The 26,210-nt window shown below is 35.4% G+C and overlaps 1 protein-coding gene across 1 annotated transcript in view; it reads left to right on the top strand.

Moving 5' to 3' along the window:
- Nucleotides 1-26,210, top strand: part of SLC2A13 (solute carrier family 2 member 13) — a 373,009-nt gene that overhangs the window by 34,501 nt on the left and 312,298 nt on the right. Inside the window, exon 2 of the mRNA XM_082740721.1 lies at nucleotides 24,346-24,505. Coding sequence (XP_082596847.1) covers nucleotides 24,346-24,505 — 160 coding nt within the window. The remainder of the gene's footprint in view (nucleotides 1-24,345; nucleotides 24,506-26,210) is intronic.

Here is a 26,210-nt window from a genome sequence, read left to right as displayed (position 1 = left end):
GGCATCGTGGTCAACTCTTGCAGATTCAGGCACTTCTTAGCCTTTCCTTAGCCCTTTCTTCCTACTCTTGTCTTTGTGCCATTTCACTTGGACAAGAATAAAAACCCGCCAAAACAAAGAAAATGCAGATTTAATCTGACATTTTCTCATTATTGCTCTACATTTTGGAGTACTTCATAATTATGTTAAAATTTATGTACAGTACCTGCATTTCAGAAGGTTAAACTTCCTGTGAAATAAAATACTTGTTCATTCAAGGACAGTTTTCACTAGAAGCAGCCAATGTATGAGCCTAAACGCTGAAGAAGGGGAAAGAAGAGTGAAAGTAAATGAAAAAAATTGGTATTTATGACAGTATTCTTGGGTAGGTAATATAAAAGTTGAGGAATGAAGAGAACATATTTGCTTTAATATTAGTGTTTCTTCAGTTGTACATATCACCAGCAATGTACTGGTGACCTGAATAGACATGTAAGAGATTAGTAAATACTTAATTAGTGTTAGAATAAGAAAGAAAAGAGAACAGAAAATTATGTTTAAGAAAGGTGGTAGGATGATACTAGGAATCACCACCAGTTCCATAGAATTAGTACTTCTGTGTAAGTAAAAGAAAAAAAACAGCTGGTTAAAGAATTTTGAAAATTCTTTACTATATTTAAATAACAGACCCAATTCATTATTAAAGGTTAAAGTCTTTCAAAGAAAGATACAAAAAGCTTATTTAATTTAGACTAAGAATTCGATTTTGAAGAATTTAGATAATAAAACTAGCACCTGTTGTTCCCCCCCCCCCATATATCATCTAATTGAATCATAAAGCTTCTTGAGTCAGTGTTATCACCCACATTTTCTAGATGAGTAAACAGAATAGGTTAAATAATTTGCCCACGGTCACATACAAAGTATAAGGGGCCAACCTGCAAATTAACTCTTGTCTGTTACTGAAATCCACATACTTTGTTCTCTTCATGCCATATAGAATATGTGATGTGCTTTTGTAGTTTAAATTAATTTCCCAGGAATATTAAAACTTAAGTCTTTAGGATTTTTAAATCTCCTAACTAGAAAAAAAGCTTTTTGTTTTTTTAGCTTTTGAATTTAACTTTCGACAGTTACATGGCTGTGAAAACTATTAATGAAGGTGTGATAATTTCTGTTTCATTAACGTACCTCCTTTTTACTTGCAAGCCTAGTTCTTCCATGAAGCTGCCTGATAAACCTGAAGTGATCCTCCCCTCCTATGAATTCAGGAGCCCTTCTTACATGGATTACCATTTAACGAGTTATTTCACATTAATGTTTCTATGTATTATTAATCGACTGTATTTTTTGTGCCTCCAGCTGTCTTACGGGTTGTCTGTGTTTATATATCTTTATGTGTAGGTATAGTATCTTATTATGGTTTATGTTAAATATTTTATGAATGATCAATTATTATTGCTCACTTGTATCTTAGTTCTACCTCCAGAACATGAGGCGTCGCATAGTGAATTTTCATTATGTGGAGTTTGAAGGATTTGGAAAACTTTGCTACTCTCATTTCGTAAAAAAAACTCCCATGTTATTTCTTTGAGCAGACACTCATGTAATACCCAGTTTTCCTTTACGGAAGTTATATGGGGTAAGCAGGATTAGAAGAAGTGTCTGTGTGTTTGTTTTATGGCAGGCTTTGAAGCTACTAACTGTTATGCCCAGGACAGTTGTATATAACACTCACTGCTTTATATATCATTAGGTCTAGGCCTAAAACTTCCTGGCTGCACCTTTTTACTTGGAGACTCTTGTTCTAGGGATTTACATTAGTTTAATAAATATTTAACCTCAGATGTCTACTTTTAGTTACCTCTGGTAGACAGCTGCATTTAATTTTGTATGCGTGTATATCTGAGGCTTTCTTAAATTGTTTTTTTTTTTTTTTAAGATTTTATTTATTTGTCAGAGAGGTAGAGTACAGGCAGGCAGAGTGGCAGACAGAGGCAGAGGGAGAATCAGGCTGCTTGCAGAATAAGGAGCCCAATGTGGGACTCGATCCCAGGATGCTGGGATCATGACCTGGGCAGAAAGCAGCCGCTTAACCGACTGAGCCACCCAGGCATCCCTTATATTGTTTTTAACATGTAAGTTTCCTAAACCCTTTTTGAAAAGTGGGCCAAATACCAAGACTTTCAGAGAGACAGTTTGGCTAAAAAATCATGAATATTCAGGTCAGGTGGTCTTTCCAATTACTAGCTGTGTGACTGTGGGTATTTTGTTTAACTCATTTAAGCTTCTGATTCTTTAGCCTGTTGTAAATGGAGCTCACAATACTTATTGCAAAGTGTGGTTGTGAGAATTAAAAAGAAAGCATGTGTGTAAAATGTTGCTCTCCATAGGTGTAAAGAGATTATTATCCATCTCTCTCTCTTTTTTTTTTTAGATTTTATTTATTTATTTGACAGAGAGGCAGTAAGAGAGCACAAGAGAGGAGAAGGTCAGAGGAAGAAGCAGACTCCCCAGGGAGCAGGGAGCCAGATGTGGGACTCAATCTCAGGACTCTGGGATCATGACCTGAGCTGAAGGCAGTCTCCTAACCAACTGAGCCACCCAGGCGCCCTATTATCCATCTCTTGATTTACTTTGTCTCCATTGTGGTTAATTTTTGTAATAGAGTGTCAGAATCAAATATTCCTACCCTCTGAAAATAATTTGACTCTTTGGGTCACTTCAGGTTGCCATGGAGAAATTATAAGGTGTCTGTAACATGTAGAACACTTACAGAATCCCAGAATCCCAGTAGATAGGTGATAGTTTTGAGGGGTAGCAGAGAGATCTGAGTATGTGAATAAAACAGCCAGAAGAATCTCTAATTGTTATATAATCTCAGCAATTTATTTTCATGTTGCTAATTCTATTTATGTAGCCTACCGTGGACTAGAGTTGCGTTTATTTTTTTCCTCTCTCTCGTTTAAATATTAGTGCTCCACTTAGTCATTTTTTAGTAGAGTTTTGTTTTCAACATTGACTATTAAAAACTCCCTGATATTATCAGTATGTATCATACATGATATTTGTTGAATTAGTTGTAAATAAAAAATAGGGGTTTTGTTATGTTGTTCAACTATAATGATAACAGTGTTTAGTTTTTAATTAGTATTTGTTTTTTGAAATAATTTTTGAAATTTAGTAAGTTTGGGTTTAACTAACCATCAAAGTGCAGGTTTTTATTTTATTTTAGTTTTTTTTTTTTTCCTAAGATTTATTTATTTAAGAGAGAGGGAACACAGAGAGTGAGAGGAGAGAAGCAGATTCCCTGCTGAGCAGAGAGCCCGATGCAGGGCTTGATCCTAGGGCCTTGAAATCACGTCCTGAGCTGAAGGCAGACACTTAGTCATCCAGGTGCCCCAAAGTGCAGGTTTTTTAAAGGACTTCTAGTAATACTACAAATGCTGCAACATGATTTTTCCTGTTGTTTCTTAGTACTAACACTTCTGTATTTTACAATAGCCTCAAATACCATCCTTGGAATTGATAGCCTTGATTAAATATTTTGCTGTATTGATTGTGATGAAACTCAATATATGGAGACATTACTATCAGTTATTACTGGCTTGTAGTGGGTTCCAATTTTGGTAATTTTAATAAGGCAGAAAGATTAGGACATTTATAGTGGGAGTCTCTTGCTCATGAAAAGAAATTTTTTGCACTGTGGGAGTCCATTAGTCTTTTAGTAACATTGTCATTTTTATTCTTTCCTTCCTTCTTTCATCAATAAATAATTACTCCACACTGGGTATTTTTATTTAGGTTGGAATACACCAGAATAACATTTATTGTTGTTTAAATTTATATGTTCAATTTAAGGCCATTCAGTTGTAAGAAATGGACCTGACATTTTAAAATACATTTATAATTGATACTGGAGATTATTCCACAGATATTCTACTGGAGAAAAATAACCCAATGTTTGATATGTGTTGTGTAAACACTGATGCTCGGTTTTAACAAAATAGAAAAAAAAGAGATCATGAAATTATATAGTCATTATTTTTCTGAAGTAAGCTGAATGAAACAAACTGAAGTTGAGCCTTTTACATTTTTGGAGTTAAACACCTTAATTAGTCTATCCTCTATGACTTTCTTGTCAGAGTCATTGTTCCAATTATAAATAGCCCAGGCTTAGAAGTCCAAATGATCGTGTGTGCCTATTGTCGTTTCATTGCTATGGCAATTCTACAATTAGTTTGGAAGTTACTGGCAAGCTCCTGGGTGAAGTTTTTGATGTACTGACTTGGAAGTGGAAGAATAAAACCCTTTTCACAGCTGCTGTGTGATTTTGAATAGAGACACAGCAGCTGCTTTTTTTTCCATTTTATACTAATTTAGATGTAGACATTATGCTTCAATGAATTGTTGGCAGAAATATCTCCTTATTCTCCTGTCTATCAAAGGGAAAACAAATTTAGGATTCAAGTAAATATTGGGGCAAGTTGTTTGTGAAAATTCCAGAAAGTAGCACTAGAATTGAGTTTTCTATCTTCTGGCTTTAAAATTGAAGTGTCACAAATGGTGAACAATCATTAGCCTGCAAAAGTTCATTAGTTTTGTTTTTGTTTTGTTTTGTTTTGTTATTGCAATGTATAGATTTATCCAGTTTCTTAGGATTAAAAGAAATTCATAGGGATTATTGAGTATATAAAAGAACTAATAAATAGATACTAGAAAAATGAAAGTTATATATGCCTGTAGCTAGTCGGCCATTAACTTTTTGGTAAATGTCATTTTAAAAATAAGATACAATGAAAAAGTGTTAGAGTACAGCATTCATTCATGATAAAAACTCTCAACAAGGTAGGGTTAGCGGGAACATACCTCAACATAATAAAGGCCATATATGAAAAGTCCACAGGTAATATTATCCTCAATGGGGAAAAGCTGAGGGCCTTTCTCCTAAGGCCAGGAGCAGAACGAGGATGTCCATTCTCACTACTGTTATTCAGGATAGTACTGGAAGTTCTAGCCATAGCAATCAGACAACAACAAAAAAAGTAACAGGTATCCAAATTGGTAAGGAAGAGGTAAAACTATAACTATTTGGAAATGACATGATACTATATATAGAAAACCTAAAGAACTCCACAAAAAAACTACTATACTTGATAAATGCATTCAGTAAAGTTGTAGTTTGATTTTGATTACAAAATCAATTTACAGAAATCTGTTCCAGTTCTTTCTACAATAATGAAGCAGCAGAAAGAGAAATTAAGGAATCAGTGTTATTTACAATTACACCATGAAATAATAAAATACCTAGAAATAAACCTAACTAAAGAGATAAAAGACCTGTCTCTAAAAGCTACAAAACAGTGATGAAAGAAACTGAAGACAACACAGAGAAATGGAAAGACATTATATGCTTATGGGTTGGAAGAACAAATACTGTTAAAATGTCTGTCTTACCCAAAACAGTCTACACATGTAAATCAATTCCTACCAAAATACCAACAGCATTTTTCACAGAACTAGACCAGACAATCCTAAAATTTTTAGGGAACCACAGAAGACACTGAATAACATAACAATCTTGAAAAGCAAAGTTGAAGACGTTACAATTCCAGACTTCAAATTGTATTACAAAGCTGTGGTGATCACAACAGTATGGTACTGGCATAAAAATAGATATATAGCTCATTGGAACAAAATAGAAAATCCAGAAAAAAAGCCCATGACTATATGGTCAACTAATCTCTAAAAAGCAGGGCAGAATATACCATGGGAAAAAGATGGTCTCTTCAACAAGTGGTGTTGGGAAAACTGGACTGCTTTCTTATGCCATATGTAAAAATAAATTCAAAATGGATTAAAGACCAAAATGTGAGACCTGAAACCATAAAAATCTTGTAAGAGAGCACAGGCAGTAATTTCTGTGACATTGGCCATAGCAGCCTTTTTCTAGGTAGGCCCCCTGAGGCAAGGGGAATGAATGTAAACTATACGGACTACATCAAAATAAATGAACTTCTCCGCAGTGAAGGAAACAATCAGCAAAACTAAAAGGCAACCTACAGAATGGTAGAAGATATTTGCAAATGATATATATGATAGACAATTAGTATCCAAAATATGTAAAGAACCCAACTCAACACCCCAAAAACAAATAATTTAAAAATGGCAGAAGACCTCCAGGTGGCCAACAGACCCATCAAAAGCTGTTCATCTTTGCTTCTCAGGGGAATGCAAATCAAAACTACAATAAAATATTATATCACACCTGTCAGAAGGGCTAAAATTAACACAAAAAACAACAGTTGTTGATGAAGATGTGGAGAAAAAGGAATCCTCCTTCACTTGGTGGAAATATAAACTGGTACAACCACTGTAGAAAAGAGAATGGGGTTTCCTCAGAAAGTTAAAAATAGAACTATGTTAAGTTCCAGCATTTGCACTACAGGGTATTTACCCAAAGAATAAAAAACACTCATTGAAAGGGACGCATGCATCTTTTATATTTATAGAAGCATTATATACAATAGCCAAATTATAGAAGCAGACAATTGTCCATTGGTAGATGAATGGATAAAGAAGAGGTGGTGGGGTGTGTGTGTGTGTGTGTGTACACACACACTGAATATTATTCAGCCTTAAAATTCAGCCATTTGCAACAACATGAATGGATCTAGAAAATGTAATGTTAAGTGAAATAAGTCAGAGAAAGACATTTACCATATGGTTTACTCATATGCAAAATTTAAGAAATGAAATAAATGAGCAAGGGGTGGGGCGGTACGGGGGTAGAGCTCTACAGCCAAGAAACAAATTTAGTATAGGAACAAACTGATGGTTGCCAGAGGGAGGTGGGTGGGCGGATGGGTGAAATAGGTGATGGGGATTAAGGAGTGTACTTGTCATGATCAGCACAGGGTGACTTAAAGAAAAAAAAGAAACTATAATGACTTCTTACTCTTGCATCACCAAATTCTCTTTAGGTGAAGCAGGAAGAATAATTGAAGCTTTAAAAAAAGAGAATTTTCTCTAAACTTATAGTATAATTGTTAGCATTACCCTCAAAAATTTTAGGAAAATTTTTCTTAAGATGAATTTGAACACTTAATTTTTTTTCAATAGCTTAGTACTTTTTTAATACATGGAAATTTGTAGTGTTTTTTTGGGAATATGAAAGATTATGGAGTGAAATTTAGTTTAGCCAGTGGTTTCTGTTCTGAAAGTACCCCTAAGATATTTTAGAGTTGACTTTCTAATTTTATTTTTAATTGCAAATGTCTTTTCATTTGTTTCTGAAAATCCTCAGGTAAATGAAATCAGATGTCCTTTCTTTCCCTCTGTTGTTTATGTTGTCTTTGTGTTTACAATATGTGGATCATTTGCCTTTTCTTTCTGAAGCTACAAAAATAAGAAAACAAAAAATTTAGTGTGTTTTGTGAATTTGTTCTATATTAATCTTGTTTTCTGGTCATGGCATTACCCTCTACTGTCAGAGTAGGTTAAGTTGAAGATTTGTAGATTTTCTCATTATAAAACCATAGCCTCTGAAGACTACCTCTCTTGTCTTCTAAAAACTTCATAAGTTTACTTTTATTATATATTTCTCTTTGTATGTTTTATCTTTAGCTCGGCTTGAATTGATTTTTGTGTGTAGTGAGAGGTATGATTCAAGTTCATTTTATAACATCTTGATACCCAGTTGTCTCACCATGATTTACTAAAAGGTTCATCTTTTCCTCTTGATACCTCTTCTACTGTATGTCAAACATTGATATATAGGTGTGACTCTTTTGTGCTCTTGTACTGTATGGTTGTAATAGCATTATATTAAGTCTTGACACATGGGAGGACAAATCCTCCTTTATTTTTTCTCAAAAGAGTGTAATAATTATTCTTGGTTCCTTGGTTCCTTGGTTCCTTGATTTCCATCAAGGAGTCAGCTTATAAATTTCCATTTTATTTTCAGCTTATGAAATTATAGAAAAAAAAACAGTCTTGTTGAGATTTTGATTTAGGTTGTGCAGAATCTAGGTATCAATTTAGAAGGAACTAGCATCTTTATAATACTGAGTTTTCTAATTCACAAACATGGGTTTTCCATCAATATTGATATATTCTTTAATGTTATAAGTATAAAGTCTTATAATTTTCTCCTTAAAATTGCTTTTTCTAATACTTGATACTAGAAACTTTTATTTTTGGTGCTCTTGATAATGGTGTAATTTAAAATTTTATTTTCAAGCTATTAGTATGTGAATCTATATTAGACTTTTATGTACTTAAAAAAAAATCCAGTGTTGTTGTTAAACTCCTTTATTATTACAGTGTATCTGAAATACACTGGTATTTTAGAAAAATACACAATTATATTTGTGAATAATGCTTTTTTACCCTTCTACATCTTATACATATTTTCTTATCTTACTGCATTGGCTAGAACCTCTAGTGTTGAATAGAAGTCTTCCCAACTTCAGATAAAATGCTTTAATCACTTTCTTGTTAAGCATGATATTTGCTGTGGATTTTTTTTCTTTACTCTTTATCAAGTTAGTATAGTCCTTATTTATTTTTTAGTTTTCTTTTCCTTTTTTGTTTTTAATTATTAATGGATGTTAAATTTTATCTGACACATTTTCTATATTTAAAAAATTACATTTTCTTTTTTGATTCCTTAATAAAGTAAACACATTAATTGATATTGCATTTGGAGGATAATCTTGTGTTTCTGGGTTATCATGATGCATTTTTATACAGTGGTGGATTGCTCAGTTCTGTTATATATTTTTAGGATTTTTTTCCTTCTCATTTGTGATATATGACTTCTACTGACCTTTTCAAGTTCAAGCATGTCAGGAACTGTGAAGGTATTTTATCTTGTAAATTAAAAGTTAATCTTCAGAATTTCATGGGTTCTGGTAGAAGACACAAGGTTCCTGGGTCAGAGATGAAGGAGAGGGTTTTATGCCTGACAGCACCCAAAGAATCACCATTTGTGCACCTGTTCCTTGAGCCCCAGTTCCTACATGGTCAACTGAAGAAGATTAGGTAACATTTCACATACAGTGGATTATGATGTAGAAGAGGTTCCCTGAGCTTAAGGTATCCAAACTTGGTAATGGGCAGTAAGTGTGCTGCTTTTTGCTCTGGTGGGAGATATTTATTTTCAAGACTGTCTCCAAAACTACCCTTTTCTGTAGAGGGATACACTATTTCTTTTACTGTAGTTGGCTGTGCCAAATATCTTGAGAAGATAGTATGGAACAAAGATCAGTTAGTACCTACTTGTAAGACATGCAAAAGCACAAGGTATCTGTGTCTCTTGCTACAGCAAAGATTGAGTCCATCAAATTAGTTATAAAAATACTGCCTTTTTTGTTTGTTTCATACTGCCTTTTTCTAATATTATAGAATAGTTTATATAAGAATGGAGTTATTAGTTTCTTGAAAGTTTGTGGAAGCTAACCAAAGCCATCTAGGTTTGAAGTTTTTGTTATGGGAATAATTTTTTGACCATCTTTCCCCATGTCGTTAGTGGTTATAGGACTGTTCAGGTTTTCCAGTATTACTGGACAACTTCCTTTTCTAGGATTGTGTTTATTTCATCTAAGTTTTAAAATTTATAGGAATAATGTTCATAGTGGCTCTCATTATGTTTCAGGTTTCTGTAGTTATGTTTTCATTCTCAATGTTGGTTATTTGAGCTTTCCTTTTCTTGACAAGTTTTCCAGATATTTGTGAAAAATAATATTTTAAAAGAACCAGCTTTTGGCTTTTGAATTCCCTCTTTACTATCTCATTAGTTTTTGTTATTTAGTATTTCTTAATGCTTTTTAAGTTAATTTTTCCCTAAATTCTTTGGATAGACATAGATAATTTATTTTTAGGACTTATTTAAATACCTGTTTTGGTGAATCATACAACTATTTATATGTAGTGTTTATTATTTCTACTCACTTCCAAAAAAAATTTCCAGTATGATTTCTTTGACCTGTGGATTATTTGAAAGTATATTTTTAATTCTCAAACATATGGCTGATTTGTTTTGGTTAATTTACCTTTTCTTTCTTTTTTTTTTTTTTTAATTTGTTTCTTATGCATTTGCTTCAAGGTTGTAAATCATGGTCCATATCATTTTGGCCTTTTGATATTTGGCCAGGGCTGTTGTATGGAACAAATAGTGGTCAGTTTTTATAAATGCTCCTTTTGCATTTGTAACAATAATAGATATTATATCACTGTGATTTGTGGATTTGTCTATTTTTTAAATTTCTGTCATCTTTTGTTCTCTGTATTTTAAACCATGTTATAGAGTCATATGTAATTGTTTTCTCTTGCTTGTGAATTGAATCCTTCATTAGTACTGAATGACTGTTTTTGTCTTTAGTTAATAACTTTTTGCCTTACTATTTTAACTGAATGAATATGGCTGCTCAGTTTTTTTTTTAAGTTTTTCAGCTTTCTTTATTTAGACTTTTCCTTGTTTATCTTTTTTATTCTTTTGTTTTTAGTCTTGTTCATATTCTTTTAACACATGTTTTTTGTTTTTTGGATTTTTTTGAATAAAAATGAAGTAAATCTTGAATCTATAGAGATTGCTTTAAATCTAGGTGGATCACTCTTCTTTTTACTTGCTGCATTTGATTCTTTCACATGTATAATAATTATTGAAATAATTGAATTTAAAGCTGCCTTCTTACTCCCAATTTATTGGTGCTTCATTTTTTTCTTCTTTTTCTCATATAACTTTCTTTCAACTAGTTTGGAAGTTAGATTTTGTTTGCGTATTTTTTTGGTAGTTGCCATTGAAATTTTACTCATACTTAACATAATGAAGCCTGACGTTACAAAGTGTCCTTACCTTCCTTCTAAATAATACAAGCAAATTACAGCATATGAACTCCTTTTTACCTCCTCCCAACTTTGATTCTGTTGTCATATATTTTGATTTTCTTCTTGAGTTTGCATTTATATGTCCCAGAGTGTTGCTGATGGGTTTTTGATTAGTTTTAGTTTTTAGGTATCTTATATGTGTTTATCACTTTCTCTGTTCTTCATTACTTCTTGTGTCTTTATTCTATTGCATCATCCATTTGGGATCACTTTTTATCTGAAATACTGTGATATTGTGGTTTTAGGAAATATGTTTGGTCTTAGTCCACAGTTCCTGGCTCACAGTTCTTAAAACCTTGGAATTTCCCCAGTGCAGAGAGTGAGTGATAAATGTGACTTTTGTGAAGCACCTCAGGATGGGGGCTGGTTGCCAGAAGAGTCCATCATGCCAGTAGAAGGTTGGAACTTTCAGTCCCACCTCCTGCCCTCAGGGGAAGGAAGAGGGGCTGGAGGTTGAAGGTCAATGAAACCCCCATTAAAACTCAAAAGGGTTGGGGTTTTGGAAAGCTTCCTGGCTGGGGAGCCTGTGAAGATTCTGGAAGAGTGGCATGCTGTAGAGGGGATGGAAGCTCTGTGCCCATTCCCACACACCTTCCCTGTGCATCTCCTCCATCTGGCTCTTCCTGAGTTTTATCTGTTTACAGCAAACCAGTGAGCTAGTTAGTTGACCCTTCAGCAACATGGGCTTAAGCTATGTGGGTCTACTTACATAGTGATTTTTTTTTTTTTTTTTCAATAAATACAGTGCAGTAGTGTAGCATAGGTGCAGGGTGTGAGATCATCTGGCTTCAGGGGTCCCAAACAGACACATTCAACCACTTCCTGCTGACAGAATCCAAAGGTAGAGAAATGAGTGGTGGTAAAACGAGAGAGGACTTTATTTCCATGAGGCCAAAACTGGGAAGACACTGGGCGAGTGTCTCAAAGACTGTCTTCAAAGTGCCAAAAATACTTCCAGGTTTATATAAGAAAAATGTAGGACAAAGGTCGGTTGGTTCTGTGCAAGTGGCAGAGAAGGTCAGATAGATCATTGTCGTGAGGTCTGTCAGGTTGGGTCTTGCTGGCTTAGGGCAGTCCTTAGGACTTGAGAGGGTGGTTCCTGTTCCCTTCAGGAAGCACTTTGCCCCCAAGATCTTTCCTGTGTTAAGAGAAAAGCTGGAAAGAAGAACTTAATTATAAGGTTTGAGATCAAAATAGAGGCAGTAGAGTGTTCTTTCAGTGCTATAAATGTATTTTATCTCCTTTATGATTTTCTTAATAACTTTCTTTAGCTTCTTTTATTAAAAGAATGATGTATATAATATATGAAACTGCACTAAAACGATAATAGGTGATTGATGTCAACCTTTTGTGACCTTCTCAAGTGACCTCAGGGAGAGCTCAAAAACAGGAAGAACTGGAAAATGAGTTAAGTGGAGGCATGCAAGCAATGGTTTGATCAGTCAGATATGATAGAAACGGTGCATTAAGATGACCTCAGGGTCTTTCATGTGTCTGTGTGGAAGTAACTAAACCTTAATTTTTTGCAACTGAAAAATAATACTTCGTGATGTACAAGTATTTGGAGAATTGCTTGTAAATCGTATACCTCTTTTTGTATTTAATGCCCTGTAAGCTAACAAGCAATCTGAAATACTGTCTCCTGGGCTATAGTCCTCAGTAAGAACCAGTGAAGCATTTACAAACCTACTTAGAGGCTGATTTTTTTTTCCAGTTAACCTAATATACAAATATGTGTTAATTGACTGCTTATGTTATGCTAAGGCCTCTGGTTAACAGAGGGCTTAACCTCCTATTAACTATTAGTACGTAGGGTGGCACTCTCACCCCCATTCTCAAGGATCAAGTGTAAAATGTTTGTGAATTCTGTGAGCTTCTCAAGCAGATTAATCCAATCTCAGGAGGAGATTGTGGGAATCTCTGATCTGTAGCCAGTTGGTCAGAAGTACAGGTAACAACTTGAAGTTGGGGAGTGTCTTCTGAGCTGTAGGGGTCCTTCTGAGCTGTAGGGGTCCTAGTTTGTAGCCAGTGGATCAGAAGCACAGGTAGCAACATGGGCTTGTGACTGGGATCTGAAATGCAGGTGGTGGAGCCATTTTGTAGGATTGAGCTCTCAACCTTGGGAATATGATGCTCTCTGAGAGGCAGATACTATCAGAAGTGAGCTGAATTCTTGAACACCCCGTTGATGTCCCAGAACTGTTTTTTTGTTTGTTTGTTTTTGTTTTTAATATCAGGGATCCCCTTCTCACCAACCAATACATGACAGCAGGGTTCAGAAACCTAAAATAGACATTTAGAATTTACTTATTTAAGAATTTTGTTTTTGTTCTTGAGACATTTTTTTGTTAGATTGGAAACCTAGATTGGTAGTTACTTTCTCTCAGCAAAGTACCATTTGATTGTCTTCTGAGTTCCCTTGTTGCTGGCGAGAAGTCACCTATCCTTCAACAGAGAAATTCTAACAGCAGTGAGAAGATTGGAGATGGCCAAAATACAGGGGTTATGTCTTCCTTCTTTTGTGTTTTCAAAGAAACTACTTGTTTCTTTTTCTCTTTCTTCTTTTGTTTGTGACCTCCCATTAAATAAGATAAACACGAGCTTAAAGGCGGGATATACTTGAAGAAAGGAAATGTCAGGATTTGGGGGACCCGTTCCAGCTTGACAAGAGACCTACCAAGAGAAGGACGTTTTTAATTTTTTTGTATCTAAAGCGACTCATTTTGAGTGCTCATCAGGTTGAAATTAGCCCTTTGAAAACGAACATAAATGATTTTTAACCATATCTCTGCCATCTATTGTTTGTCACCTGTTCATCGTCCTCCCACATATGTCTGTCATCTGCCTTTCTGCTGTCTCCTCCTGAATAGGAAATTAACTTCATATAAATAAAAGCCTGTTCAAATATGCCATTGGCATACTTGTAGATGGAGATTTTGCAAAATACTATTCAAAAAGGGTAAGACAATGAGCTACGTATTTTTACAATTGAATTATTAAGGTAAAATGGGAGTAGCAGCAGTGATAAAAATCACTTTACCTCCTCATCTGTTAAAGAATTTGGAAATACTCCTGTGTATTTATTCTGGCTGTGTCAGTGTGTCAAAGCTGCTGGAGCAGAAATAAGAGATAATGCCAGCTAGTGTGTACCAAAGCTAGGCTTCCTGGACTGAGTCGGAGCTGCCACTAGAGCTACAAGTAGAGTGTATGTTTATAAGCCTCAGAGAGCAGTACAGGGGTTCATTTTAATCATCTCTTTCTAAAGCCAGCTTAAGAGAGATGATAGTGCCTTTTTCTCAAGTATCCATAGCGTTCATTATTTGTCATATCACTTGGAGTCTATTTCTTTTTTGTCTTTGTGGGTTTTTTTTTTTTTTTTGGAGTCTATTTCTAAGAGTGTTACTAAGCCACAGTTATGGCATCTTGGTTATTACCTTTCATAAATGTTAAAGATCGCTATATACTTTTTAGACCCTATAAGTAAAACGAAACAGAACCCTGAACTGGTGATCAATGTTTCACTGTGATTGGTACCTACCAATTCAAAGACTCAGCAAAACGGTCTCTAAGTTATGTATCCATTGTTGGTATACTAAAGAACAAAATAGAAAGTCAGTTATGTCTATTAAAACAGTTTTAACTCTGAGCTAGGGAGGACCTTAAGGATCATTTGTCACTCACTCTGTTCACTTTTATCATTAGTGAGATTTAGGTTTCTTAAAGCCAGATGATACAGAACTAGGGCTCCTAAGAGCAGACAGACTTTTCCATTTTCTATTTCAAAAGTATCTTGGATGATAAGTACAAAAAGTGTACATGAAGAACATAGTTCCCCATTTTATAGTAATAAAATAAGAGGCAGTGGAAGCCAACTTGGCTCTGTTCTTCATCAAACAGCTAAAAATTTATTGCAGGTAGATTTCCGTGATTACTGTGACTTGTTAGTGAAGAATCTGTGAAAGCAGGTTGTGTATCATTGTTTGTAGATCTTTTTCCTCTGCATTTTCACTTTAAGATTTTTTTTTACTTACCTTGGCTTTTTTTTTTTTTTTTTAAGGTTTTATTTAGTTATTTGACAGGGAGAGAGATCACAAGTAGTCAGAGAGGCAAGCAAAGAGAGGGGGGAGCAGGTTCCCTGCTGAGCAGAGAGCTGGATACAGGGCTCAATTCCAGGACCCCAAGACCCTTTGGCAGGGGAGAGGATTAACCCACTGAGCCACTAGGCACCCCTTCTCTTGGCTTTTAAAACTATATGCAGCATAGGAATATTCATGTAGATAGAAAGGTAATATTAGAAGAGACTGGGAGAAAAAATATCTATTAATGGGTGACTTACATGATTTTTACCACTTTAAAAAACTCATAGGCTAGAGTCATTCACTATACTTTTTAGAAACACAGGAAGTCATTAATAGAGATTTTTTAATAATGAAGATGGACATTATCTTCTATGAATCTTTGCCTTTTGGGACATTAAGTAGAAATTATTATTCAATAATTATTCAGGCATAATGTTCTAACCAAGTAAAATGTTTAGCTGTTGCTACCAAGTGCTGGAAAAGAGAAAGACCAGTTAATGCTTTGAAGTGGTTGTTAGCCAAGAAATTCTATCTGTGCAGCTCAAGAAATGTTACTTAGAACTGGGAAAAGAGAAGAGCCTAATAAGAAGGGTTGAGTGAATACTCAGTTGTCTACCTGTTCAGCTATTCTAACCACCACCACCCACCCCCGAATCGAGGGGCAGATCCTCTGAGCTGTTTATTCTGAAACTTCCCTATCCTTCAGGGTTTTGTTGTTAATCTTTGGGTTGGTTTAGAGGTCATTTCAAATATAGTAAATGGATGGTTTATCTTAGGTGTTTTCTACTTGAGAATGTCTTTCACATTCTCACGCCTGAAAGACAACTTGGCAAGATATAAAATACTTGGATCACAACATTTCCACCTTAGATATGTGCAGTTGTTGCTCTGTGGTGTTTTATATTGCTTGGTTTTTAATACTTGTTGGGTAAGCTGGTGTTTTGTGTTTGTTTGTTTGTTTTTTCTCTCCGCTCTACCTGTAAAAAAATTTGGTCAATTTTTGTTAACTTCACAAGTCAGAAAATTTCTCAGGATGTGTTTTGTTGTTGCTACCTATCTCTGGGCCCATTTATTTCTTTTATAATGGCTTGTCTTTCAACATATCTTTTATCATTTTAATTTCCTTTGCTTTTCATTCTTGGAGAGCATTTCAAATTGATGTTCCACATTGATTGAAATTTCACACAGCTTCATTTCTGTTATTTCCTGCCTCCAATATGGGGTTTACTTCTGCAGTTATTTACATAGGCTATTAATTTTTTAGTGTTCTTCGCAATCCTTCACCCTACCCTTTTCCCTATTATTTCATTCTCTTGTCTTTATTTAAGCTGATTTCCTCATGGCTCTCTGTTCTGCATTTTAGGCAAAAGCCAAACCTTTTGTGAAGAACAGATTAAAAATTTGGTTGGGGTGGGAGGGTGTTCATTTATTACTTTGCTACTTTAATATTTCCTATAATAATTCTTTGTTTTACTTTCTAGCCCTTTGCATCTGTTGCATGAATATTTCCACAACCAGATTATAGCCCTGGGCTTATCTTCCTCTGTACACATTTCTTGTGTATTTTGTCTATGCCTATTCAATTACAATCTGCATTCAGGTGATTCACAGCCGTTAGCTGCTGTTTAGGTCCACATTGTTTGTTGCGCTGGAACATTTACTTCTAGATGTCACATAGAGCCAAATATGACAAAGCACCACTTAAGTTTCTGTTTGCTAAATTCACTGCCTCGAGGAAAGGTATTGATTTTTTATTAACCTTTGGGTATTCCGTTTGGTGTAAAAGCATACTGATTACGCTTTTGTTAGCATTTCATACAGTTTTCTTTCTCTTATAACCTTTACTTATTTAGGAAATTTCTTAGCAAAAAATTTTTTTTCTTAACATATGTATTGATTTCTTTATTTGCCATCTCTCCCTATCAAGAAATTCTTTCCTTCTGTTTTTTTTTTTTTTTTTTTTTTTTTTTCCCCTGCCCTCTTTGATCTGTGTGTTCTAGGAACATGTCTTTCCTCTTCTCTTTATCTGAATACTGGAATATTACACTGTTACTTAAAATGATCTTGAGCTATAAGGGTGACAAACCAGTATCTAGATTGTTGTATAGAGCTACACAGGCATGTGTTTTCTTTGGCCTCCAGAGTGTGTTGTACCTTCTATGTCTCACTCATTTGACTTCTATATTTATCATACCTACTTCTTAAAGAAGCTAGAGACCCTTTTTTGAGAAAAGAATAGTTAAAGAGAAGGTAAATGTTTGTAATGTAATGAGTTAACGCTACAGAATTATGGGGAAAATACTGCAAGTTATAACCAAATTTTTTTTAATTTTTTATTTTTTATAAACATATATTTTTATCCCCAGGGGTACAGGTCTGTGAATCACCAGGTTTACACACTTCACAGCACTCACCAAAGCACATAACCTCCCCAATGATAACCAAATTTTTTAATAGCAGTTATGTATGGGTGGTATGACTAGAGGTGATTTTTATTTATCTACGTTTTTACATGTGACTTCTAAATTTTCCCTAATGAATAACATGTATAGTGTAAAACTTGTCCATTAACAATAATTTAAAAGGGTATGGTTTTGTATATGCATTCCAAGTAACAAACTGTTAAGCTAAGGTCTCTGCTTAACAGGTAGGCAAGTTAGAGTACAGAAGATAATGTGAGTTATGATCATCACATTAAAGGGGATGTAGTTGGCTTTGGAGAATCATTGTGATACAGACCTTACTGAGATGTTACCAGTAAAAAGGAATATGATGAGATCAGTATTATATACTCAAGTAATACTGAGGGAGAAGTCATTTAGGCTGTTAAAGACTTCATGGAGTTTAAATGATGGTGACATGTTTATAATGCCTTGTGAAGAGGTTTTTAACACTATATAGAACAATAATTGGGCTTGTCATGCCTGTAGATAAAATCTCACCCATAACCTGGCTCCTCTGTTATATGCATTTTGTGTTTTGTATATATTCTCATTCCTTTGGGACTTATTGCTCTTTGAAGTTGCCCAGCGGTGTTTGTGAAAGTCTTAAGTCTTGTTAAAGAAGAATAAAAATTGAATTCTCCCTGTGTTAACAACCTGGTAACTGTAGATCCTTGACTCTTCAGAAGAATGTGGACTAAGCAGTCCTGGGCAGGACAGCCAAATGGAAAGAAACAGCTACAATAAGGGAAACTTTTATAGACAGATTCTCTTTCTTTTTATTAAAATTATTCCTTTAGAGATCATAGAGCAATGATTTGCAAAATGTAATTAGGACATCATAGTCTTTTTTTTTTTTTTTAATCATAGTCCTTCTTGTTCAAGAATCATTATTATTGAAAGGTACCTTCCTGTGCTTCTAAGAAGCTAATTAGTTGCTGCCTGGCTTGTGCTAAGAGGCTGCTATGGTTCATGGGTATTTACATATCGCAACAGGATTTTCTGATGCTATTTGTTTATGAAATTATTTATACTTCTGACTCAGGACTTTAAAAGGGCTTCCAGTGGTTTTTGAAAGCCAGCTTCAGCACTCAAGCATTTGAGCTATTGATGACAGGTCAGCTTGGCAACGTGAGAGAGTGTGGGAATTGGTCGTACTGTGGTGTCTGAGGTGCAGTTCTCCGTGAAACTCCTTTAAGGACAGGCATGATAATGAGTTTCCATTGATGCAGACGTCTTTATTTATTTTGTAAGAAATCGGACTTTCTAACAATATTCAGAAACAGTACCAACATAGATTTTTGTGGTTGCGTTTACACTGATAAACTGCTGACAGGAATTTGCACCACCTCATTCCTTATGTTCATTTGGCTTCATTGGTTTCGGGTGCACTAATAAGGATTTGCTCTTTATCAGACATTTATTTTGATTAGTGTTTGGCATTGGGAATAAGTCAGAAGTTTTTTTGAGATTTTTCCTAAACTTTATATCATTAATTGCATCCATTTATGAAGTACTTAGTTCTTAATTTGGGGGATCTTATACAGTATTACTTAACTGCCCTTCATTGGAACAGTGAGCTTTGTCTAGGGACAGAATTCCATTTGTTTCCCCAGAGTAGTGAAGAGGTTTTGGGGTGGCAGAGCCTTAATAGCCAAGGTTTATAAAAAATGGGCCCATGTTTAGAAATCCATAAATTATAGTTTGCATGGATATCTTATTGATAGCAAGGTGAGATAGCTGTAGTGAACGTGGAGCCCTCTGCTCTCCCTGAACATAACATTCTTTTATAGTTCCCCATTTTCATAGAGGTTTTATGGGTTTACACTTGTCTACTTGACATTATGCAGCAAATCGCATACAATTGACTAATGAGACTGAACGCTTTAACATGACATCTGGTGACAGTAAGTCACATAGCAGGTCGTAGGGGGCAGGAGAGAGATCAGACTGTCCTTTCCCTAGAAGTTCACATGTGCTAAGGTAGTAGGTCCGAAAAGAGAACATGTCTGAGACATTTCTAAAGGGTCACATTCAAATCAGAGGCATGGCCCTTGGTTCTCCAGGGGCACATAACAAAGATTAGGGGACCTGAATCTGTGAGACTCACTTTGACGTTAACCTGCTTATGTGACTTCCTGAAAATCTCTTCTTGTCTGTCTTTGATGCTAGGTTTCTTTACCTTTTCTTGGGGGAATGAATGACACCTGTCCCATCTACCAACTGCTAGGGTGACCTTACATGTTAATATAAAATGGTAACATAAAAAAGACTTTAGAAAATAACATGGTATTCAAGTGTAAGGTGGATGCTTACTGGTTGTTCCTTCTTACTTTCTTCCTTTTACTGTTCCATAAATACGGGAATGTTTCAAGACTGAGTTCTAGGCATTCTTCTCCTCTTCCGTTTCTGGGTGATCTCTTCTATTCCTTTGGTTTCTGTTTTGTGCACCAACCACACAGAACTATCTTCTGAGCTTCAGATATTTGTGTAACTTCCAAACCCTCCTGGACCCAGTTTCCCTTTGAAGTTGCTTTTAGTATATGTGCTGCCAAGGCAAGCACTGAAGTTGCTTTTAAATATATACAGTTTAGGAACATTAAGTAATTCAATAGTAATAGTACTCTATTTGTGTCTTGAAGAATATAATAGCATGTATGTTATAGTTCTGCAATATTTCTTAAAATCTCTGTTGTCTACTCCTCTGCCTTCCCTCCCAAGTTAAGCCTCAGTTCCTTTGTTAAAGGCTCCCATTTTTTCCATATGAACCCTGAACCTCTCATTCACAGCTCTCTCCAGTCTTTTTTCTTTTGAACTTCTACCTGCAAACCAGATCTTTGTTCCATGCTTTCTTCTCCATCTTTTTTGCCTTGGATGGTAATGGCTCAAGAATTAGGGTGACAAAGACCAGGTTCTCCCTAGGAGATGAGAGAGGAAGGAAAGGTTGGTTATTTTGGCAGAGTTATAGGGTGGGAGCAGTGAGGTGAGTTGGGAATACTCACATGTAGATATTCTGTATTCCTGACACACTTGGGGAGTGTTCTACTTGCTCTCTACTTGTGTGTTTCACAGAGCACCTCTGACTCAACCTGGCTAAAACTTGACCTTCTTATCTTCTACCCACACTTGCTTCTCTTCCAGTCTCCTTTATCTTTGTACCAAGTACCTGTCATGCTCCTGGACATGCTTCTTCTGGACATCTGAACATCATCCTCGCGTTCTTGTTCTCATCCTTCATGTTCCATCTCAGTACCTAACTTCTGGAATACTTCTGAAATCTCTCCGTTTTACTCCATCTCCTTCACTGTCCCTGCACGTTGCTTCCCTGCAGTCAGTTTTCCAAACTCCAGAAAGTGACTCTTTGAACATGTGAATTTGGTAGCACGTTTTCTTCCTTTATACTATTTAAAGGCTTCTGAGTACCAAGTCCTTGTATAGTCAGATATAGTCAGGTTTGGTCTCTGTCTCTAGAGATAGTCCCTCTTCTTCAACAGGTTGGATCTCTTTTTGCCTCAAGGTCTTTGCTAAGCTGGACTGATTGTCTAAAGTGTGTGTCACCATCCCCCCGCTGTCTTTGGGCTCTAGCTTACTCATTCACCTGATCGCTGCTTAAATAGGACCTTCTCATCCAAGAACTGTCAGACTTGTCAAGCTGGGCCAGTCCCTTTGCTATGAGCTGTTGTTCTTCACACTTCCCCTTCGGTAAGACCCATCACATTTGATATCTTATTCTTCAAATACATTTTGACCGACAGACACTAAACTCCATGAGGCCAGAGGACATGTCTCTCCTGCAATACTATTTCTCCAGTGCTTAGCACAATGCCCAGCTCAGATCAAGCTGATCAGATCTCCTCTCTACACATATGCTGCTTCACACTTATTTTTTAACTCTGAGAAAATCCTTATCATTTCATATTTCCTTAAAACCATGCTTTTCTCTGTAGAATTGTCTGCCCGTTGTCCTGAACTAGCATCTAATCATTATTAGCATGCAGCAGTTGTCCACAATACAAGATAGAACCTAGTGTGTAGCTATACTGTAACTCTTACCATGGTATTTTGAAATCATTTATTTGATTGCCTGTTTATGTGAGTGGGGCTTGTATATAGCTTCTCTTATAACAGAGACCCTGTTTTGTTCACTTATATTCATCCTGGTAATGCCATTGCCTAATACAAGTCAAACTGAATCAAAAACAGTTAGAATGCCTAATAACTAGAGGTATAGTAAGAAGTAATTGCTAACATTATTGGCTACTTTCTGTATGCTAAGCACAAAGTTAAGTGCTTTCAAGTGGGGTGCGTGTGTGTTTTTTTGTTTATTTATTTATTTATTTATGGAGACCCAGAGGGTTGATTTGTCCACTCACTGTTTCCAGAACCTACCCTCATCTGTGCTGGCCAGTCAGTAGAGTCTAGAACTTTCAAAATTGGGTTCTGGAATCTCTCTGGTTCAAATTTTGCTTCTTCTACTTATTGTCATCTGACCTGGGGTAAGGTCCTTTTTTGCAAAATGTGGATAATTATATGTCCATTATAGAGATGTTGTGAGGATTTAATAAAATAATCACTCCCTGTGAAACATCAAATGCAGGTGATTTTAACACTGTTAAGTCAATATGAGCACTCATTAGTTCTTTGGGGGGTTCTTTCCAATTCTAAATCTAGTGAGTCTTTTTTTAGTTCCTCATTCTTTTCTCTTTGCCCTTTCCTGTTACTTTTCAAGATCCTGATGTTTATTTTTAATAATTAACCTTTATAAGGCTTGAGGTTATCTCTACATTTCTATCAGGTAAAATCTATGGACTTTGTGACAAGCCACGAGCTGCCTAAAACCACAGCCCTCATTTCCCATGCTAAATCTCTGGGCTGTGTGCCTGAGTCAAGATGTCTGGCTAAGGAGAGCAACTAAATTCTCATTACAGCCAGACCAAAGCAGGAAAAGAAACCCAGACGATTACTGCTGTCTTCTTTCTAGACGCTTATTGAGATGTTCTAATTGTAAAAGAACTAAAAAGAATATACAATTAATTTGTCAACATTTGCATCAAATATTTCCTCTTTCCAAGTTAGATGAAAGCCAATTTAGTATGATGTGTTCTCTTAAATTGATTAGCAGTCAGATGGAAACTTCCAGCTGCTTAGGTGATGCTTTAATTGTAAGGACTACTCATACTTTGTCTGCTAACTTGTGCTTATTTTATGAAACTCATAAAAGCTGAATTCTTTGCATGCATATTTATATATATTGATAGACACCACGGCAGCAGACAATACTGGTGGAAACTACAGAGTGTATAGTTTTGAGATTTAATGGGCTGACTTGTGTGCAGTTATTACTAGTAGTTATTCGGAAGTACAGAAGCAGATATATATTAACTTAAATAAATCTTGTCCATGTATTTGCTTGGTTCAAAGATGGAACAAAGTAAATAAAAATATGGCAAAACGTATGTCTAAAATAGGTGGAATTCGGGACAGTTGAGACATCAGGAGGGAATTTCGCTCACAGAATAAATACTGTGAAGTCCAAAACACTTAGTAGAAGTGGGTATCTCTGACTGCCTAATAAAGAATGAAATTAAAGACTGCTGTGTGATTGATAGTGCCGGTAAACACAGAGAGGGAAGCACAACTGTTGTGGTTACTGAGACTATAGACAAATGTCTCCTGTTATCTGGAATGTGGTAAATAGTACCATCGGCACCCCCTGTACAGAAAATGCAACAGCAGCTGTCTTCGTGCTGTTCCCTTCAGTATAGACTATTTTTTGTCATTATATAAATTAATTCAGTTCTTCCTGGGTATCTTATGTAACCCATTGATGTTCTGGCTTAGTGTAGAGATCAACTTCTAGTATCTACAGGTAGAAAAAGATTACATTTTCTTAGATAATCCTGCTGGACTTTTTTTTTTTTTCACTTAGCTTTTGGCAACTATTGATTAGATAGTAGTTTTAGATTACATAATCAGGCATACCGAGAAATTGGAAGTGCCACTGAGCAGTGAGCTCCATATGGCCAAGAGGATCAAGATTTTCCTTTAAGAAGTAATTTTGGATTAGCCTAAAGTTGTGGACTATGGAACTGTAGTTTTTCAAATACATGGTGAGCATCAGAAGTGCTTGGATGATTTTTAAAAGACAGATCCATTTCCCATCTCTTGTTTCCTATTTAGTAGTTCTGAGGTGGGTAGGGTGAGAGCATCTTTATTTAAAAAAAAAAAAAAAAGGGCTACATAAGTGATTTAGTGATCAGTGAAGTTCTGGAAATACTACCATAGGCTGTGCTGCATTAATTTCAGATAGAAACAGATTTTAAGCAGGTATAACCAAATATACCTTACCCATAAAACCATCTGTTTTATGATTAAGATCATATGTTCTTAAGGATTCTAAATTACCAAAGTGTTGTCCATTGTAAGCTACTTCAGAAATCTATAGCTAGCCAGTCAAATAGGGTGACTTAACTGTATGGATTTTTTATATAGTAAGCTGGTTGGTTTTGGTGTGTCTCCTGGAAGTGATGACTTTGAGTAGTTACTATGATTCTAGGATAATAATTTTTATTCTCGACGTTGTCTGATTACATTTCCATATAGACTAAAAATGTTTTGATAATTATATCCTATCTAGAGAGGATTTTCTTATTTTTAGTCCACAAAACTTACAATGCATGCTTTATATACATTCTAAAGCTATCTGAGAGCTCTAGAGGTAGTTTCCTTTTTAGGTTTTCAAGTGGTAGTATGAAAGTGGGTCTCTCCGCAATATGTCTTTATTTATTCTTCAGTAGTCACTAGTTATAAACAAAATCTTTAAGTATCTGGTAAACCTTGTTTTAAGTAGAAAACCAAGGGTGTGTGTCTGTGTCTTTGTCTATCATCAGTATTTATAACAAGGACAGAAATCTTGAGGAAGTGTCTTCTGTTGACTTTTCCTTGTTTCTTCACAGGCATTGCTTCCATGACAGTGCCCGTGTACATCGCCGAGGTCTCCCCGCCCAATTTAAGAGGTCGCTTAGTCACCATCAATACCCTTTTCATCACTGGAGGCCAGTTCTTTGCAAGTGTTGTTGATGGAGCCTTCAGTTATCTCCAGAAGGATGGATGGAGGTCTGTAAATTGTTCTTACATTTAATTTTCAAATCATGACTTTAGGGGATGGAAGAAACATTGAGAAGTGATAGGAAAAATGTGACTGGATATTTTGAATCATTATAATTAATTTATAAATGGATGGCATTCAGTAAAATTGAAAGTGGACAAGAAGCTGATATTTATTTTAATGATAGACAAGGAACGTACCATTATGAATTGATATTTACAGGCTTTTTACTGTTTAGGTGACATTTCTCACACTCTGTGTAATCTTTTGCAATATTTGTTTAAAAATGAATGCAGCAATAAATATGTATGGAGTTCTTGAATTGAATCATTGATTGACACGGTGTTTATGAACTGCAAATGACACCATTTTTGGATTTAAGAGGCTACATTCTGACCTGGATGAAAGAAAACCTACCCTTTAAAGGTTTAGATTTAGCTATATAAAAAGATATTATCTGTATAAATTTAAAATGCACAAATTATTCCTTCATCACTATTTGCCTTATTTTGAATCAAGAGATGAGAAAATTGCTTTTAAACTGCTTTGAAATATTTTCGAACCAAATATTATAGAAACAAACTAATCTTTTGTTAAAGCTTAAGACTATAATAGGTTCTATATTTTGATATCATACTTTATATTAATTAAGAAACAGATTCATCTAACTGTCCAGGAACTTTTGTCAAAAGGTGCAGCAGGTCACACAGTGTTCTCTAACTTACTCTCTTGCCACCATGTATTACAATAGATGTTCACAGAACATCTACTCTGTATGGGTGTTCAGAGAAACAGTATCGAAAAAGACAGACTCTAGTACTTATATGCATGGTACTTACAGTGTTGAAGTGAATTCTTAACAGCTGAAGAAAAAAGGGGTTTATTGTGATATGGAGGTAGGGAGTTAAGCTTCTATGTGAATAGCACCATAAATCATGTGCTTTTGATGAGCCATTAAAGACTGAGACTGATGAAATTTTATTAAAAGTTATGTGAGAAAACTTAATGATGCCAATTAGGGCCTGTGTCAAGACCATTAGAAAGAGGACACAGTTTTGTTTTGTTTTTTTTTAAACCTATAATATATTATTTGTTTCAGGGGTACAGATGTGTATGATTCATGAGTTTTACACAATACCCAGTGCTCACCACAGCGTATACTATCCCCAGTGTCCATCACTCTGCCACCCCATCCCTCCCACCCTTTCCCCTCCAGCAACCCTCAGTTTGTTTCGTGAGATTAAGAGCCTCTTATGGTTTGTCTTCCTCTCTGGTTTCTTCTTGTTTCATTTTTTGAGAGGACACAATTCTTAAAGCATTAGGTTCTTTCTATAGATGTTGCTAAACCACTTTCTACCTTTGAAGGAATCAATCTCTGCCAAAGTGAGAAATTACTGGAAAATTGAAGAAACAAGAAATTTAATCTTTCTTTTTCCACTCTGTAGATAGAATAGAGGACTAGAAGGATAGACTAGAGGACTGGAAAGATAACTGTTAACCCACGTAAACTGATATTTTGAATTTTTCTTAGAAACTCAATGGAAGTCAGTTTTTCAACCCCATGTCTTTAAGGTAGATCTAACTCATTTATTTACATTAAGTTCAAAAATTTTAGGGGTACCTGGGTGGCTCAGTTGGTTAAGTTTCTGACTCGTGGTTTCTGCTCAGATTGTAGCCCCATGTTAGAGTCTGCTTGGGACACACTCTGTCTCT

The sequence above is a fragment of the Mustela nivalis genome (assembly GCF_964662115.1).
Source record: "Mustela nivalis genome assembly, chromosome: 7".
In the NCBI taxonomy this organism is placed as follows: domain Eukaryota; kingdom Metazoa; phylum Chordata; class Mammalia; order Carnivora; family Mustelidae; genus Mustela; species Mustela nivalis.
This window is presented reverse-complemented; position numbering and strand designations above follow the sequence as displayed.